Raw genomic sequence first — 15,297 nt, forward strand, 5'->3', positions numbered from 1 at the left:
CTTTATTTAATAATGATGAACCATTGCTCAGTTGCTTGACTAGCTCTAAACATTGGCCCCACTCTGGCCTCCCTGGTAAATTTGGTTACCTGACAGAAACATTACATTTTTGATTTCAGGATTTTTTTATTCGTTGTATTGACCTTTAGCACTTTTATCAACTTTGTGTTGTTATCAATATAAGCACTGACATTATAAATGTCTGTCGGTAACTACAAATTTAATTCTTAACAGTATTGACCAGTAAAAGTCAGTTAAAAAATAACATAATTATGCTAATGGTAAAAATAATTGCTTGAAAACAACAGCATGTCAATATAAAGCAGACCCAAAGCTGTGTTCGTGTCTGCGCGCATGCGCATGCAGTAAAGCGTGTTGTTGGTTACCATGCCGACGGTACTATAAAGCTTTTAAGTCCGAGTCTCGGCTAAGATTAAGAGCGCAGGTGCTGCTGCACAGACAGGACTCTATGGGACAGCAAAATAATCAATAAAAATGGTAAGTTACGTAACAAACATTAATTTGAACGTTTTATCATCACTGGATGTGTAGCATTAATTAGGAAATGATGAATGTTGATTAATACTCTTGACGCTTTCCGCTTGTCCGGTTTTATTTATCTCTACTTGAGCGGGGGAAAAAATTGGATTACACTTGAGGATGTTTTCCTCTAATGTATAAACATAAACAAGCAGATACGAATTCTGTTTTAAAATAAACACCACATCAACAACAACGGGCTGTAGTTATTTTATTTATTTATTTTTTACCTATTTAAGTAAACTCTGGCTTTAGTCTCGCGATGCCCTATTAACATCAATTTGTCAAGGTCAATGAATCTTTAATGGCGCTTTCACTCTGAACGCCGTCAGTAGGCTACTTCTTATTCACTGGCCTATAATGTTGTAGAGTATACAGTAGACAAAGAGCATCCATTAGGATCTTATTTATCAGATATTTTTTAAAATGATGGTGACAAAAAATAAAATTAATAATAATAATTGAACTGTTTGGATCTCACACTGGAGAAATGTACCTCTGCATTTAAGCCAGTGGGCTGCCATTGTGCGGCTCCCAGAGAGCAGTGTGGGGTTAAGGGTCTTGCTCAGGGAACCAGAGTGTAGGCTGTGAGGATCGAACCTGGTACTTGCAACCAAGGGCGTAGGTTTGATTTCAGCTTTGGTAGGGATACTATTGGTCTGATGTCATTGGTCCTATGCAGAAATATTTATGCTTGCATTTTTTCATGCTTGATGTGAAAATCAGGGTGTATTACTTTTAAAGAGAAAATCAGCATTTCTTGCGACATTTATATTAATTTTATAAGTACTACACACACTAGATGCTGTTTATCAATGATTGAAGCTTAACTGGCTCTGATGAATGAGGAATTAGGACTTTTTTTTTTTCATTTTGAAAAGGTTTGCACACCTCAAATAAAGAAAATCAACAACCAGTAAAGGTCCGGAGACATTTTTAATTATAATCCATTACTTTAAACAGCATTTAACAGTGAAATAAGATGAGGTGTTTATGCATCTTTGTTTTACGTTGACTTTTTAACCCTTTAAAGTCAATTGTATCATATTTGATACATGGGTTTTTGAGACCTCTACATCATCAGTGTTATATTTTTTTCTTGAAAACCCTGACTTACACAATAAGTCACATGTTGGGAACAGAAAATGTTTAAAAGATTATAAAGAGAAATGCCTTATGTATCAAATTTGATGCAAATAAATGATCTCATTTCACTTATACAAACTTTCTTTTTTGATGTCATTTGTCATAAAACTCAATGACAACTCTAATACAGTGTCAATTATTTCATGGTCCAGGCTTTAAAGAATTAAATAAAATAATTGAAAAAAAAAAGAAAAACATTTTTCATTTTAAAATCTTAAGCGTTTTTTTTTTTTTTTTACTAGAGAACCACAATTGTTCAGTTTGGTATAGAGGCAATTTTCTGATTCACATATTTCATAAAACACCTGAACTGACCTTTCTTTTTTATGGCTTAATGAGAGCAATGGGATTTACGCTGCCCTGCAAGGCCTTTAAACCTGGGTTTGAATGGCAACAAGGCAATCCCCAACACATATCATGGTGCTCATTCGTGAGCCTGGATTGATATTTAATTTTGATTATGTTCATGGTGGGGAAATCCTGCTTCACAAGTAGGGTGAGCCAAACATACTCAAAATGTGCAGGGTCATCTTTGAGCACACCATTTCACTTTTTGTTTAACCAGTTCACCGAGGTTCTTCCAGCAGTCCATCTGCTCTTTTTCTCTTCGTCTTCTCCTTCTCTCCCATCGCACGGCTTGCAACAAGTTTGTCTGCTGTGTCTTAAAGTGGCTTGCAGCAGCAGCCCTGACTGACAGCAGCTCATTGGCAAATTTGTATCATGTGTAGCCTGGTGCCGGACGCTCCGGAGGGTTTTACTATACAAACGGGAGAAGCGGCACAAGTGAAGTTAGACACTGTCATCCAAAAACATGCTGTAATTTATAAATAGTCTGCTGATCCATGACCTCTGTGCTAGACCAACACTCCCCTACATTACATCAAATTACATACACTTGGTTTCAACAGTATTCACTGAGAAGATACAGATAGTAAAACATAGATAAGAAAAGAATGAGAACCTCTATTAGGTAGTACCCTTATCAGTTTTCTGATTTTACTTTAAAAGCAAATGTTCATAAGTGAGTTGGCATGGCTATCAACAGTCAAATGTATTTATAAAACTAGTTCAGTATTATTATAGACTCGCTTTAAAACATTGTGCCCTATGTCCTTTTAGGAAAAAATGACTGAGGTAGTTGCAACCAAGTCTCAGGAGGAGTATGAAGATGACTTTGAAAAGGATCTTGACTGGCTAATCAGTGAAGAGGGCCGAAGTGAAGAGCAGGTAACCGGTACCCTCCCTGTTTTTCCTTTTTTCCAATACCAGTGCGGGGATGGCTTGGTGGGATGCAGGTGTGGTCTGGGGTGAGCAGTGTTTTGCAAAATATCTATGTCGGGTTTAATGATGTTATCATATTCCTACTTTTCTCTTTATGTGATAGACCGACCCAAGGCAGTATAACAGTTAAAGGAAGGAGAAGGATATATGTTTTTTCCCTGTTTCTTAAATAAACATTTTAGGAAAGGTGCAGCACTTATGTGTTTTTAGCCTTTGTGAGTCAATAACTTAACTACAATTTAAACAGCTAGTTTTTCGGGGGGACCTTTGCTCTGTTCCTTTGGAGAGTGACAATATCTACTTTATCTGTGCAAAAAAGCTCAGACTTAGGTCATTTTGGTAGATACAACCTGTTAAAAGCAATTAGCAAGTTTTGTCCAAAATTTTTAATTTTATCGTGTTTAAGACTTTGGTTAGACTATTTTAACACATGAATATAGTTTGACCATTAGATTTGCACTACAGCTTTGTGATTCTGTTTAGATTTGTTGTCCCTTTATGTAGGACATGGTTAGTTTTGTTTCATATAAGCTTATTTTCATTATGGCCGGTTAGTATCTAAAAAAATTAAAATCCATCAAAATTATTAGTCCCATCCAGACAATTAATTTCTTTGCATTTGGACTCAGTACTGCACCGAAATAAACTGCTGTTTAAGTTAAATTTGAAATTGTTACCATTAGTTATAAAAAAGTTATCATCCAGAATTTTAGAAAAAGGTTCCTTTTATACACTTGCGCAGTAACCAGTGTAAGCTTTAAAGCATCTGACCTTAACATTTTTTGATGCATTACTTTTACTTTGCATTACTTTTACAATTTAAGTATTTGCCAAAATGGCACTTTTCCAATTTTACTTGAGTAAAAACTTAAGGTTAATACTCTAACTTCAACAAAAAACTTCAACAAAAGTGTTTTAAACAGTAGGAGTTATATTTTTACTTGTGTAATAAACATTAATACTTTTGACACGTCTGCCTGGCTTGCTCCATGGACAGGGAACTGGTAAGACTTAATGGCAGCAATGTGTACCCAATGTCTGCTGTGCTTGCACAGAGACTGTATGGTCCCTAAAAAAGGGTGGGCTCACCAGGAAAAAGGTTCGGCCATCAGCCATAGGTCTTCCTGGGGAGACTGAGAAGTGTCATCCCCCTATAGTTAAAACACATCCTCTGGTCCCCCTTCACAAGGAGGGTGAACTACCACCCCAGTCTGCCCGTCCGGGGGCACTGTCCCTGACCGCCACATGATGCTGAAGTAGCGTTTCAGCCATGGCATCCCAACAACATCCAGAGACCTAAGGTGGATCTGAAGCCACTGTGGAGTTTTTTTGACCACTTCAGGGACTTCCTCTTGGGTGATGTTGAATCTGTCACCAAGCACCCTGTCTTCTTCCACCGCAGGAGATCCTCAATATCTTCCTTCCACCGTCCAATAATGTCCTCAGTCAGGGTCAGCAGCTCCCTACTGTCACTGAACACAGTGTTAGCAAAGCACTGCTTCCCCCTCCGGAGGTGCTGGACAGTCTTCCAAAATTGTTTTGAGGCTGACCGATAATCTTTCTCCACCAAACTCCTCCCAGGCCTGAATGTTTGTTTCTATGACCTCCTGGGCAGCAGCAAGCTCTCCATATCGATACCTGCTTGCTGCCTCAGGAGTCCCACAAATAATCCAGGCTCGGTAGGACTCCTTAGCCTGACAGCATCTCTTACTGCTGGGTTCAGGGTTTGTCACCATGATAGGCGGCACAGACCTTACAGCCACAGCTACGGGCAGCCATGTGCAGAGAGTGTTGAAGGCAGCCCATGGTTAAAAGATAAAACTACAAAGTTGATAATCGACCATCAAGGCTGGAGGTCAATGATGGACACCCTTTGCCTAAACATGGTGTTCATTATGGATAATCTATGACTTGCACAGATGTCCAGTAAAGAGCCCTGGCTTTGTCTTTGTCTGACCTGTCAACAAGAGCCTCGGAAGATCCTACCAGGGGCATTAAAGTCCCTGGCAATATAGCATCTGGGATCATCTGAGCACTGAAACTACTCCACCACGTTAAGGTGGCGGTTCGAGGACGGGCTTCTTCAAAGTGTGCTAGGTAATAGGTTGCTATATGACCTAGTAAATCTCACTGCCTGCATGTGAAACCAATGCTCTTCACATACAGTGGGATACTTTTACTCTGAAACTCCCCAATGCAATATTGATAAGAAAATAGACATATATGTTAACACAGATCAACTGATAAGTGCCGATCTTGTTTTTTTTTTTTTTTTCTTTACATTATAAGAAATAATGAAAGCAATATGTCTCTTACCTACCTAAAAGGGCTGTGAATATGATGCAAAAAAAGACAAAGAGGAGGAGGAACACGTGAAAGCAGTAATAGCGAAAATAATTGAAAACGGGAGCCAAAAACCAGGCCATGTGGAAGAGGATGAGGAGAGGTGGCCCTCTCCTATGGAGCCATTAGAGTACGACATAGACCAGGAGGGCCCAAGTAAATCATCGCCTCTTGAGGCAGAGGAGCAGTCAGATGAAGAAAAGAAGTACATGTTAGAGAAAATCCAGCAGGCTAACAAGGAGCTGCAAGAGCAGGAAACGCCAGATGTGACTAGAAGGAGGCGGCTACATTTTAAAGAGACACTGGTGGACCTGGTGGTGCCCCCAATTGATCTTCAGGCAGAATGCAACACCACTGAGAATAATGAAAAAAATAGCAGCAAAGGTGAAACAACGGTTCCTGGTGCAGACACAGAAGTATCGGGGAAGATGTCTGAGTTGAAGCTCTCTCCTCGTAATGAAAGCATAAGATTGAAGGGATCGAACGATGAGGACCTGGAGCAATCTAAGGAGATTAAAGTTCTTGTGGAAAAAAATGGGAAGTTTGACTTTGTTAGTATGAAGGATGTGGAGTGTCAGAGTGTCCTCCCTCCTATAACAAACAATGTAGGCAATAGTACACAGTCTTCACCAGGTATCCATCAGCGGGTGGGCAAAACCTACAGCTCCTTCTCTCCTCAGCACCGTATCGGCTCATCCTCCTTTAACTTTGGCATCAATCCACTTCAAGCACCAAGACCTCCGACTCAGCCCAAGATCAGACCCAGTTCAGCCAGTCATAGCCAGAGAGGGACCCAGAGCAAAAACAGCAAGAGGCGGGTGCAGTCTGCAGCAGGAACACCATCACAGGCCACCTATACCCTCTCACCACAACAGAAAGAGCTGCTGCAGAGGATCCAGGAGAAGAAGGAGAGGCTCGCTAGAGAGGTTACATATAAAATGTTGTTGATAAAAAATATCATTAACCTTTATTTATATTAACCTTTATTAATTAATTTTTTGTTTTTCTTGTCAGGCAGAGCAGAGGAAACATGAAGAAGAGGAGCTTAAGAGACAGGAGAATGAGCAGGCCTTTAAAGCGTGGTTGATGAGGAAAAGAGAGCAGCTTAATGAGGAGAGAAGGATCCAACGTGCAAAGGAGATAGAGATGATAAAAGTAAGCATTACTAACCCAGTCTAATACTCATCCCCCAGTAAAATGAGATTGGTCCATCCTCATCCTAGTACTATGAAACTTGAGTCTTACTAATTTCCTCAGAGGGAACCTTTACCCAAGCCTGTGTTTAGTCAGAGTCACAGTCAGTAAAACATATTTGGCTCCATAAGAATGAATAATACTATAAGCTTTTTATGGCCAACATGTTCTTTAGAAATAAAGAACTTGTTTCTGTCATCAGACATTACAATGCGACCATATAAGTGCAATAACTAATGTGCAATCACTATTAAATAACCTGTAAAATAACCTGTGCAGTGATACCATATGCAATAACATGTGCAATAATCCTGTTTAAGACTAATAAAAATTCAGCTGTATCTCCACTGTGAGATCAATAAAACCTATCTCATCTAATCTTGTCCTAATTTTTCTTAGTGGCTATAATTATCAAAATAAGATAGAAAAAAGACAGAATATTAGCTACTAGCTGTATGTTTGAGGAGACTCTGCACAGGTAATCAAGTTTTGATGCACAATAAACCTCTTTAAAGAAGGACTTTCTTGGAACTTTGCCTAATTTGGGTTTTGCAACTACACAATAATCCAAAACACACTTTAAAATAGATTTTTTGGATGGACCAGTAATCCTGTCTACTACTTAAGTTGTACTCAGAAAGAAAATCAGGTGATTATATCACACAACTCTGTTGTGCCTATCTCCGGCAGTCTATGAGTGAGAAGCAGTGTACAATACTGGGGTATTAAAAGTTATAATGCTGATAGAAACTTTGCAATTAAGAAATAAAAGGTTTCAACAATAATCTTTGAATTGCTTCTGTTTATGTTTGTTGATAGAGAGACTCCTGTGACCCAGAAGAGGCCTTCAGGTCATGGCTTCAGAGGAAAAAGGAGCAGCAACAGAGAGAGAGGCAGCTGGTGGAGCTCAGGAAACTTGAGGAGGACAGTAGTTACCTCTTACACAGCAGAGAGGAGTGTGAGCGTGCCTTCAAACTGTGAGTTTAAACCCTTTAATTGTTATATTCAAAGTCATTATAGTATTGAGAAACATATTTTTTGCTTGTAGATGATTTCACATCTCAACATTTCACATAATACCAATGTCAGTGTCGTGGCAGTGTAGTTAAAAGTGATGTCTTTGTAAAGGTTTCAGTTTTCACCACACTGGAGCCTGTAATGTACGCAATCCGTTGGTCTGCTTTTCTGGAAGCAGATAAGTAGGCCATACAGTTAGTTACCTCTTTGTGTGGTTTGTCATTCTGTCTTGGGTATTGCAGACTGACAGAGGTGTTGAATTTGTCTCAGTTAGGAGGGATAGGGTTAAGTTTAAAAGGTGGTGGTAAAAGACACAGTAGTAACAAGGGAAAGAATAACTGGCATCACTGATGTGAGAACTATAATAGTAATTATGTTTATTTAGGTTTTTAAATTCTGTTCTTGAAATATGTGGCTGAGAAAAGTATCCAGGGGTGCAAAGTAACAAAGTACATTTACTTGATTACTGTACTTACAGTAAGTGCTTGTTTTCAGTACTTCTTTCACTCCCCTACATTTCAAAGTCATATTATTTACTTTCTAAACCACTCCTTTTCTAGGAAGCTGTTAGTTCCTTGTTCCTTTTGGCTAAGCTTAGCTCTGTAATTCGTTGTACCTGTTTTTTCTTTCTTGGAATGCTATTTCAACATGACAGATTAGAGCCCTTAGGACTGAATCTGGACACCAGTGTTTTAGAGCTTTGGATGACGTTCCACAACTGTGAGAAACTCAGGACAGATATTATTGTTAGTTTATTATTTTTATTAAAGCGTTAGTTGTTGCCATGTGGCCAAGTTGTTCAGTAGGATGAGTACTCAAAGGAGATTTATAGTTTCTTTGTGGTGGTAGATACAACCTTAAACCTCTATTCCATTGTGAAAGTGTGAGGAGTATCAAGACGGTACTTTTTTCTTCTTGTTTCTATTTTAAATTTAAAATAATCAAAATAACTGTCCTTATTTTATTGTTGCATTTTTATGCTAAAGTTCTTTACAGGTGGCGTCGAATCTGTAGCAGGTGGTTTCTGAAAGTTACAGGTTCTTAAAATACTTCAAAAATTATACACAAAAGTACTGATATTAGAAAATGTACTTTGTATTTTTGAATACTGAAGTACTTATAAATGCACATACTTTTAAATACTTAAGTATTTTCAAAAGTGAGTACTTCAACACTTTAACTGGAGTAGATGTTTTACCCGAGTACCTTTTACTTGTAGCTGAGTAAGATTTGACCATGAGTACTTTTACTTAAAGGTAAAATAGAGGATTTTCGCAAATGTTTGAGAAGAGCCGCCCCCTCCACTTAAAAAAAAATGCACATGCACAACCCTGTACCCTATTAAACGCATGCAGGAGCATGCATTAGCCCCTTTCTTATTGTACACACTCTGTTTAAAAGTTGCTCTTTGCATCGCTCATACAAGCTTACTTTTCAAAAGAAGATTTACAATTTTTTCACTATGTCAGACTCACCACCGGTAAGTAAAAATTGGGATGAGCACATAGGACAGCCTTATGTAAACATATCACCAGAATGATTGACAAATAGAATGACCACTTATTTTGATGATCCACCCAGAAAAAGAACATACTCCACTATACATTTAAGTTCTACTGTTGAGTACTTCATCCACCACTGAAAATATCACTGTCCCGATCAAGCCTAGATCTGCCTGGAACCATGCAATACCAGCCAAAACATATTTATCACTAGAATGATTATTATTGTAAAAAAAAAAAAAAAATCACCCCTTTTAGTCCCATTTTTGTGATTTTTTTCTTCAGGTGGCTTAAGCGTAAACACGCTGAAAAGCGAGCAGAACAGCAGGCAGTCAGAGAGCACTCCCGTAGGCTGGTGATGGAGGAGCGCCGTGCACGCCATATGAGGGACCTGATGTGCCCTGTCAGTGAAACAAGGCCCTTTCGGTTCATGGAGCAGCTGACATCTTTAATGAAAAAAGAAGGTTTTCATCTCTAATTCTAACTTCAGCTGTCTAAAACATAAATAATTCTGAAACACACACGCTCACCATTCAGATATTATAGAATGTGCAAAATTATACTATCTCTTTAAGAAAAAAATATATTCAGTATGAAAAATGTTACAATTATTACAATTCCCCAATATTGAATCAGTGTATCACCTACTTTGAAAACATAACTATTACTGGAAATAAAAAAATAAAAAAACTGAGTGAAATTGTAGTGTTAGCATTAGTACTTAGATGCTGTAAGATATTTGGACTTAAAATTATAAAAAAAAATACCAACTCAAAATAGAAAACCATTAACTTCACAGTTCACAGCAGAAATAAACTAAATAGTACAATTGTGCTGGAAAAATAAAGGACCAATAGGTAAACAACACAATACAATACTAATATTATTAACTTTGCACTTTAGTATAGCACAGTACAAAAATAGAAATGTTCAGAAACAAATTTCAATCAATAAATAGTACAAATATATACTGAAAAGTTTCATTAAAGAACACATGGAGGACGCGACAGAGTTTCTTTAGACTGTCGCTACAGTTCATCTTTAGGGTTGATGTTGAGGCCCTGACCCCAAATGGACTGTGTTTCCAAAGCCTGGATCACCTCGTCTGCCTGCAGTCTTTCCTACAAGAAGGATCCAAAGACACGGAGACAAAAGTTCAACAAAAACATTTTCATCTAAATGTTACAGCTATTAACAAGAATTAACATTAAATATAATATATCGTTTAAATATATTATTTTTATACTCAGATTTTCATTTGGGTTCATGTTGTTACTGTATATTGAGCTGCGATGATTAACATTATATGTCAAAAAAGTGTGTGATGATGGAAATATTGTTCATGATGTGTAATTTTACATTAAAACCTATATGTTCCTGCAAGTATCTATTGTCTTTTTTAATCATGACTGGAATGAGGAAGTAGAGAAGTCATGAGTAACCTTACGAGAATATTTGTGGTGATGCTTTTTTATATTTGGATCATCGATATGATTTAATCTGGCCACCAAGATTAGCAAGGGATAAAAACAGGAATTATTCCAAGATTAGGAAAGGAGGAAACTTTCCCAAACAACTGTTTTTGTACTGTTTCTACAGTTTCTCTTTATCATGTTACAAGCAGAAACTTTATGTTAAGTGTAGGAGAGTAGTGGATTATTGTGAATAGGGAAGAAAACTATATATATATGCTGGTTAAATCTCTATACAAAGAGACTTCTGAAAGTGGGGCAAATATTGTGTAACCAGCCCATTTTGTTCTAATACCTTCAATAAAATCCTGTGAACCCAGCTGTCATCAGATAAATGAGTTAATAGAGTCTTAGTCTTAGAGTGTTGTTAGACAACATTACTAAAATCTCCAAAGAGATTTAAATCGGGGTAAGCTTACACAGTAACACCATTCCCTTCCTATATATGACCTTTATGACTTTATTGGCAAGAAGAAAGCCAAATACATTACATCAATGTTTCAGTTTTGACACAATCAATTAAAGAGACATGATAAACATTAAGAGGAGAGTGATATCTTATGAAATGATACTGAGATTTCACTTGCTGTCCTTTGAGCAAAATGCTGTTTATGATTGTCATGTACACACCAGCCCCACTGTGAAATATGGTGGTGGCAGCATCATGCTGTGGGGAGTTTTTTTTGTTTTTTTTACTAGGGATATGAGGGTCAGGGTTGATAGGAAGTAGGGCGAGGGCAAACCTAATAAACGGTTAGAAGCTAAACTGAATCACGGGTTCAAAGACAAAAGCAAGGAACTATAAAAATGTATGTAAAAAAAAAGAAAAAATATTTACTACTGCGCCGTTTACTGGGTGTGAGGAGTTAAACTTATAGCTATCTCCGTTAGCCTTGTGCATTTAAAAAAGGTACTTTCAGGTCACCTAGTTTTATCTAAAGGCTGTTTACCAGTTCTCTGTAGAGCGGATCCAAGGTGAACCATAGAGCCACAGCACACCTCTGCCCACCGGTGACAGCTTTCACACCATGTGGATTCTCTCCTCCTGATGAGAAACCCACCAGCCGACCACACTTTGGTTTTATGGATGCCTGCAGATGATAATAAAAAATATTAATTAAACAAATTTTATATATATATATATATATATATATATATATATATATATATATATATATATATATATATATATATATATATATATATATATACCTACATCCTTTGTGTTGCCCTGCAACAGGAAAGGCAACCTTTGCAGGGTGTACCCTCCCTCTCACTCATAGACTAGCGGAGATAGGCATAACAGAATAAGCGGAAGAAGACGGATGGATTGAAGTCTTTTGGATGTTTGGGTGGATGGATAGAAGTATTTTCCTCAAAAGAAATATCTGAAAATATCAAATTTGTCTGGAAAATCATCTTACCGTGACTGTTTTGGCATCCATTTCTGTGAATATAAACTCCCCTCCTTCAAAATCTCCATTTAGATATAGCAGTGCACTAGAAGGTAAAGAAAAACAGATCACACTAAGATCATCAACTTTATAAAATGACATTGTGCCTTGAAGACACATCGTATTTCCTACCTGTAGTCTCTGTATGTGTATGCAGGGGGTTCTTTCCAACACTCATTGGCGTCTGGATCGAGCAGACAGTTGTCAGCGTGGATGGGATGGCTCAGGTCATTTCTGTGTTCTTGTTGGCCTAAGGAACATTAATAAGCAAACAGCAACAAATATACACGGATGTCAGAAGGGTATTGTGTCACAATAAAGATTTTTTAGAGGATGAAAGTAATTTTTAGTTTGCCCATAGAAACTCAAACCTATAACATATTCTTGCTTCTTTCTGATCTAAAAGTTGCATGATACAAAAAAGCAATGCCAAATACAACCAAAAGGAATTAGTAACCTGTAATGGCCGTCCGACACACAAGGTGTGTGAAGGAGAAGTGCAGTGTAGTGTTCAGCATGAAGTAGGACTCCACGATCCGTCTAACTCGCTCACTGGTATCATAGAAGAGCCGAGCGCTGCTCATGGGCACCCTGCCCTCAAAGCCATACTGCATGGAAGAGAAAGTTAAGTGATATTGTCGGTGAAATCGTTTTATGAGCAAAATCCACAATGAGAACCCTGCTTCCTCTGGGTTAAATGTGCTTTAAACTAAGCAAGCAGTAATCATACCTGCAGGGTTTTCAGTACAGTGGCTCCTTCAAACTTCTCGTTGGGAGTGTGTGGGGACATCCTCCCTCTATAACCATCTCCTGCCATGGTCACAGCCTTGAAAATGGAAATAAAGTCAAAAGAGGGTTTCAGATATTGTTCTTCTCTACTCAACCAACAAAAATATTTTGGCTTATACTTTAGAATATAGTTTATTTAATAAATTAATGATGTACTTACATGTGCCAGGTTTCTGAGCTCTGCACATTCCTCCTCAGATATAACATGATCGAGGAGGACCCGCTGTGTGCCGTTTAAATCCAGAGAGTTCTGCACCAGCTCCACACTGTCGTATAGCAAGGGGCCACCTGCACACACAGGCAAACACAAATTAAATCTCATCACTTCTTTGATTCTCATGTCCATCCATTTCAAGTAACAGCTTTTCACTGGCTTACCCTCTTTAAGCTGCTGTGAAACAATGACAGTGATATTTTTCTTCTCTGTGATGGGAACGTACTCTATCCAACCATCTGTGCCAGAGGGAATCCTGTGGAGACACCAATTCATTCAGTTCAAATATACTTTATTTAACCTAAAGCGAAATTAAAAGCCATATTATTACTTTTACTTTTATATGATGAAGCTATAAATCCTTAAACTGATACAGAAAAAAACAACAACCTTCAAATAATACTCTAAAATAAGTGTTTTGGGTTTTATTACAACCTACCTGTTGGAATCATCTCTTCCTCCTGTGGTACTCCAGTAATTCTGTATAAAAGACAAATTGAAACCTTTGAGTAGTCTGACTTTAAGCACTGCTTCACAAACATTGCTGGATATATATATATATATATGAAAAACCCTGTTTGGTTGCTAGTTTTTGTTGCATGTAAAATATCTCATTATGACCATAAGGTGGTGCTGGTGTCTGCAGATACAGTGGAGCTCTGAGGCTCTGCCAGACACCTGTTGCTTCACACATAAACAAGAACAAGACATACAGACAGCATGTTTCATGTCTTAGCAGAATCGCTCTTTTAGAGCTGGCATATTCTCACAATTTGCTTTAAAAATCCAAAAACGTGCAAATAATCAAACCACACTATAGGAGTCAAATGAACTCACCCCTTCAGAGAAGTCAACACCCATTATCTTGCTTCCCATGACAAGGAGATCCAATTCCAGTTGGTGTCTCGTAAGGTATCGTTTTGCTTCCTAAGGAGAAACAAAAATCAGCAATATCTCATTAGAAGTTTTATGATACTCTTACAGATATGCCATTCAAGACTTTTAATTTATCACTATCTATGCTCTCTTTTTTAATGTATATTTAAGGCAATAACTTAAATGCTTCAAAGTTATGAAATCTTAACAAAGACAAGTGTCATGGCAAATATTAAAGTAAAGATAGTTGTACTTTAACAGCAGCTGGAATTAAGCTCACATGTTGTCAATGTTAATAAGAGTTTATTTAAAAGAATGATTCTAAAAAAAACAGTTTGGGACATTGGAAAAAACAACAATTTTGTCCTACATGATGATGTTGGAAAATCCCCAAAACTGAAGGTATCATTAGGGTGGATTACCTTTTTCCTAACTTTTGGTTCAATGAGAGCAGCAGTTGATATGTTTTCCTAAATATCAGTAATTGCATGTTTAACATTCTGCTTTGCTATAAAACTGCCTTACTAGCTGTAACCTTTAACCCAGTTCCAGCTGTACCGTATCTAGCCAAAAAAGACTGCAGGGAATCACACTAATCATCACAATATGTGGAAAATACTTTTTCATCGAAAATGAGAAAAAACGGCTACACAAAGATATTCCTTAGTAGCCTGGGTGCCATTCCGAACTTAGTCCCGCCCACAACGTTTGAATTGAGTAGGACTACGTCAGGCTAATTCCGTAGTGCCTAAATGACATTTATATATATTGTGGCAAAGAAAGGACAACAGAATTAAGGGTTAAAACAAAAAACACATCTTATTTTTATATAATTTAAAACAAGAATACACACAGATGTTTCCATATGTCTAAAAGGACTGTTAAAGGTTTTACATCTTCATATCTTTAAGAGCGAATGAAGCTTCGCTCAGAAGAGCGTTACAAAGCAGCCTGCAGCACTGATCTCTTTCATCAGTTTTTGAAAAACAGCTTGAAGATGGAAACTTTAAGCAGGCTCTCCCTCTCCCTTCTTTTCCAAAACAGGACCTTTGGCCGGGGAGGCATGTTGAGCCAGGTACTGACATCCTACAAATGAGCTCCCAGAGGCAGAACGGAGAGAATGCACAGGAGGAAGCAAGCTAGAGACCAACCATTGTGCTTTAAACTGACAAGAGGTGAAAAAAATGGGAAAAATAAAAGCTAGGACTAAAAATAACACATTATCCTCCAGGATGCTAATATCAACTACTGTAAATGTTAGCCAGGCAGTCAGATATGCTGCTGGACACTTTGCCTGCTCTAATGAGCAACAGGCTTTTTCTAGGAAGAGGGGACAAAATATTTTGGTAGGCAGTTGCTGAGGATTGTTTAGTTAAAGGCTCTGATGACCCCCCAGGCAGTGGCTCCTTTTGAAAACCTTTAACTCCTGCTGAGTCGTGAGGTTTTTACAAAGGTTGTCAGACTTTCTC

General features: G+C 37.9%; 2 protein-coding genes across 2 annotated transcripts in view; one reads left to right on the top strand and one right to left on the bottom strand.

The window, feature by feature from the left end:
- The first annotated feature begins 391 nt into the window (after positions 1-391).
- ccdc181 (coiled-coil domain containing 181) lies at positions 392-9,787 on the top strand. The gene is made up of 6 exons (XM_015399761.1): positions 392-498; positions 2,806-2,913; positions 5,295-6,236; positions 6,325-6,465; positions 7,324-7,481; positions 9,309-9,787. Exons 1-6 carry the CDS (start codon positions 496-498, stop codon positions 9,499-9,501), a joined length of 1,545 nt encoding a protein of 514 aa, XP_015255247.1. The 5' UTR covers positions 392-495; the 3' UTR covers positions 9,502-9,787.
- p3h2 (prolyl 3-hydroxylase 2) overlaps positions 9,749-15,297 on the bottom strand; it is a 55,710-nt gene continuing 50,161 nt past the window's right edge. Inside the window, exons 6-15 of the mRNA XM_015399776.1 lie at positions 13,790-13,879; positions 13,392-13,432; positions 13,117-13,208; positions 12,899-13,026; positions 12,680-12,775; positions 12,407-12,557; positions 12,082-12,199; positions 11,920-11,995; positions 11,446-11,586; positions 9,749-10,144 (exon numbers count right to left, since the gene is read on the bottom strand). Coding sequence (XP_015255262.1) covers positions 10,052-10,144; positions 11,446-11,586; positions 11,920-11,995; positions 12,082-12,199; positions 12,407-12,557; positions 12,680-12,775; positions 12,899-13,026; positions 13,117-13,208; positions 13,392-13,432; positions 13,790-13,879 — 1,026 coding nt within the window. The 3' untranslated portion in view covers positions 9,749-10,051. The remainder of the gene's footprint in view (positions 10,145-11,445; positions 11,587-11,919; positions 11,996-12,081; positions 12,200-12,406; positions 12,558-12,679; positions 12,776-12,898; positions 13,027-13,116; positions 13,209-13,391; positions 13,433-13,789; positions 13,880-15,297) is intronic.

The sequence above is a fragment of the Cyprinodon variegatus genome, unplaced genomic scaffold, assembly GCF_000732505.1.
Source record: "Cyprinodon variegatus isolate N-32 unplaced genomic scaffold, C_variegatus-1.0 Scaffold30, whole genome shotgun sequence".
Taxonomy (NCBI): Eukaryota; Metazoa; Chordata; class Actinopteri; order Cyprinodontiformes; family Cyprinodontidae; genus Cyprinodon; species Cyprinodon variegatus.

What these genes read in the sequence shown, in the direction of transcription:
- ccdc181 (XM_015399761.1), top strand. An exon ending in AGGAGATAGAGATGATAAAA is followed by an intron (nt 6,466 to 7,323) that starts GTAAGCATTACT and finishes GTTTGTTGATAG; the next exon opens with AGAGACTCCTGTGACCCAGA. An exon ending in TGTGAGCGTGCCTTCAAACT is followed by an intron (nt 7,482 to 9,308) that starts GTGAGTTTAAAC and finishes TTTTTTCTTCAG; the next exon opens with GTGGCTTAAGCGTAAACACG.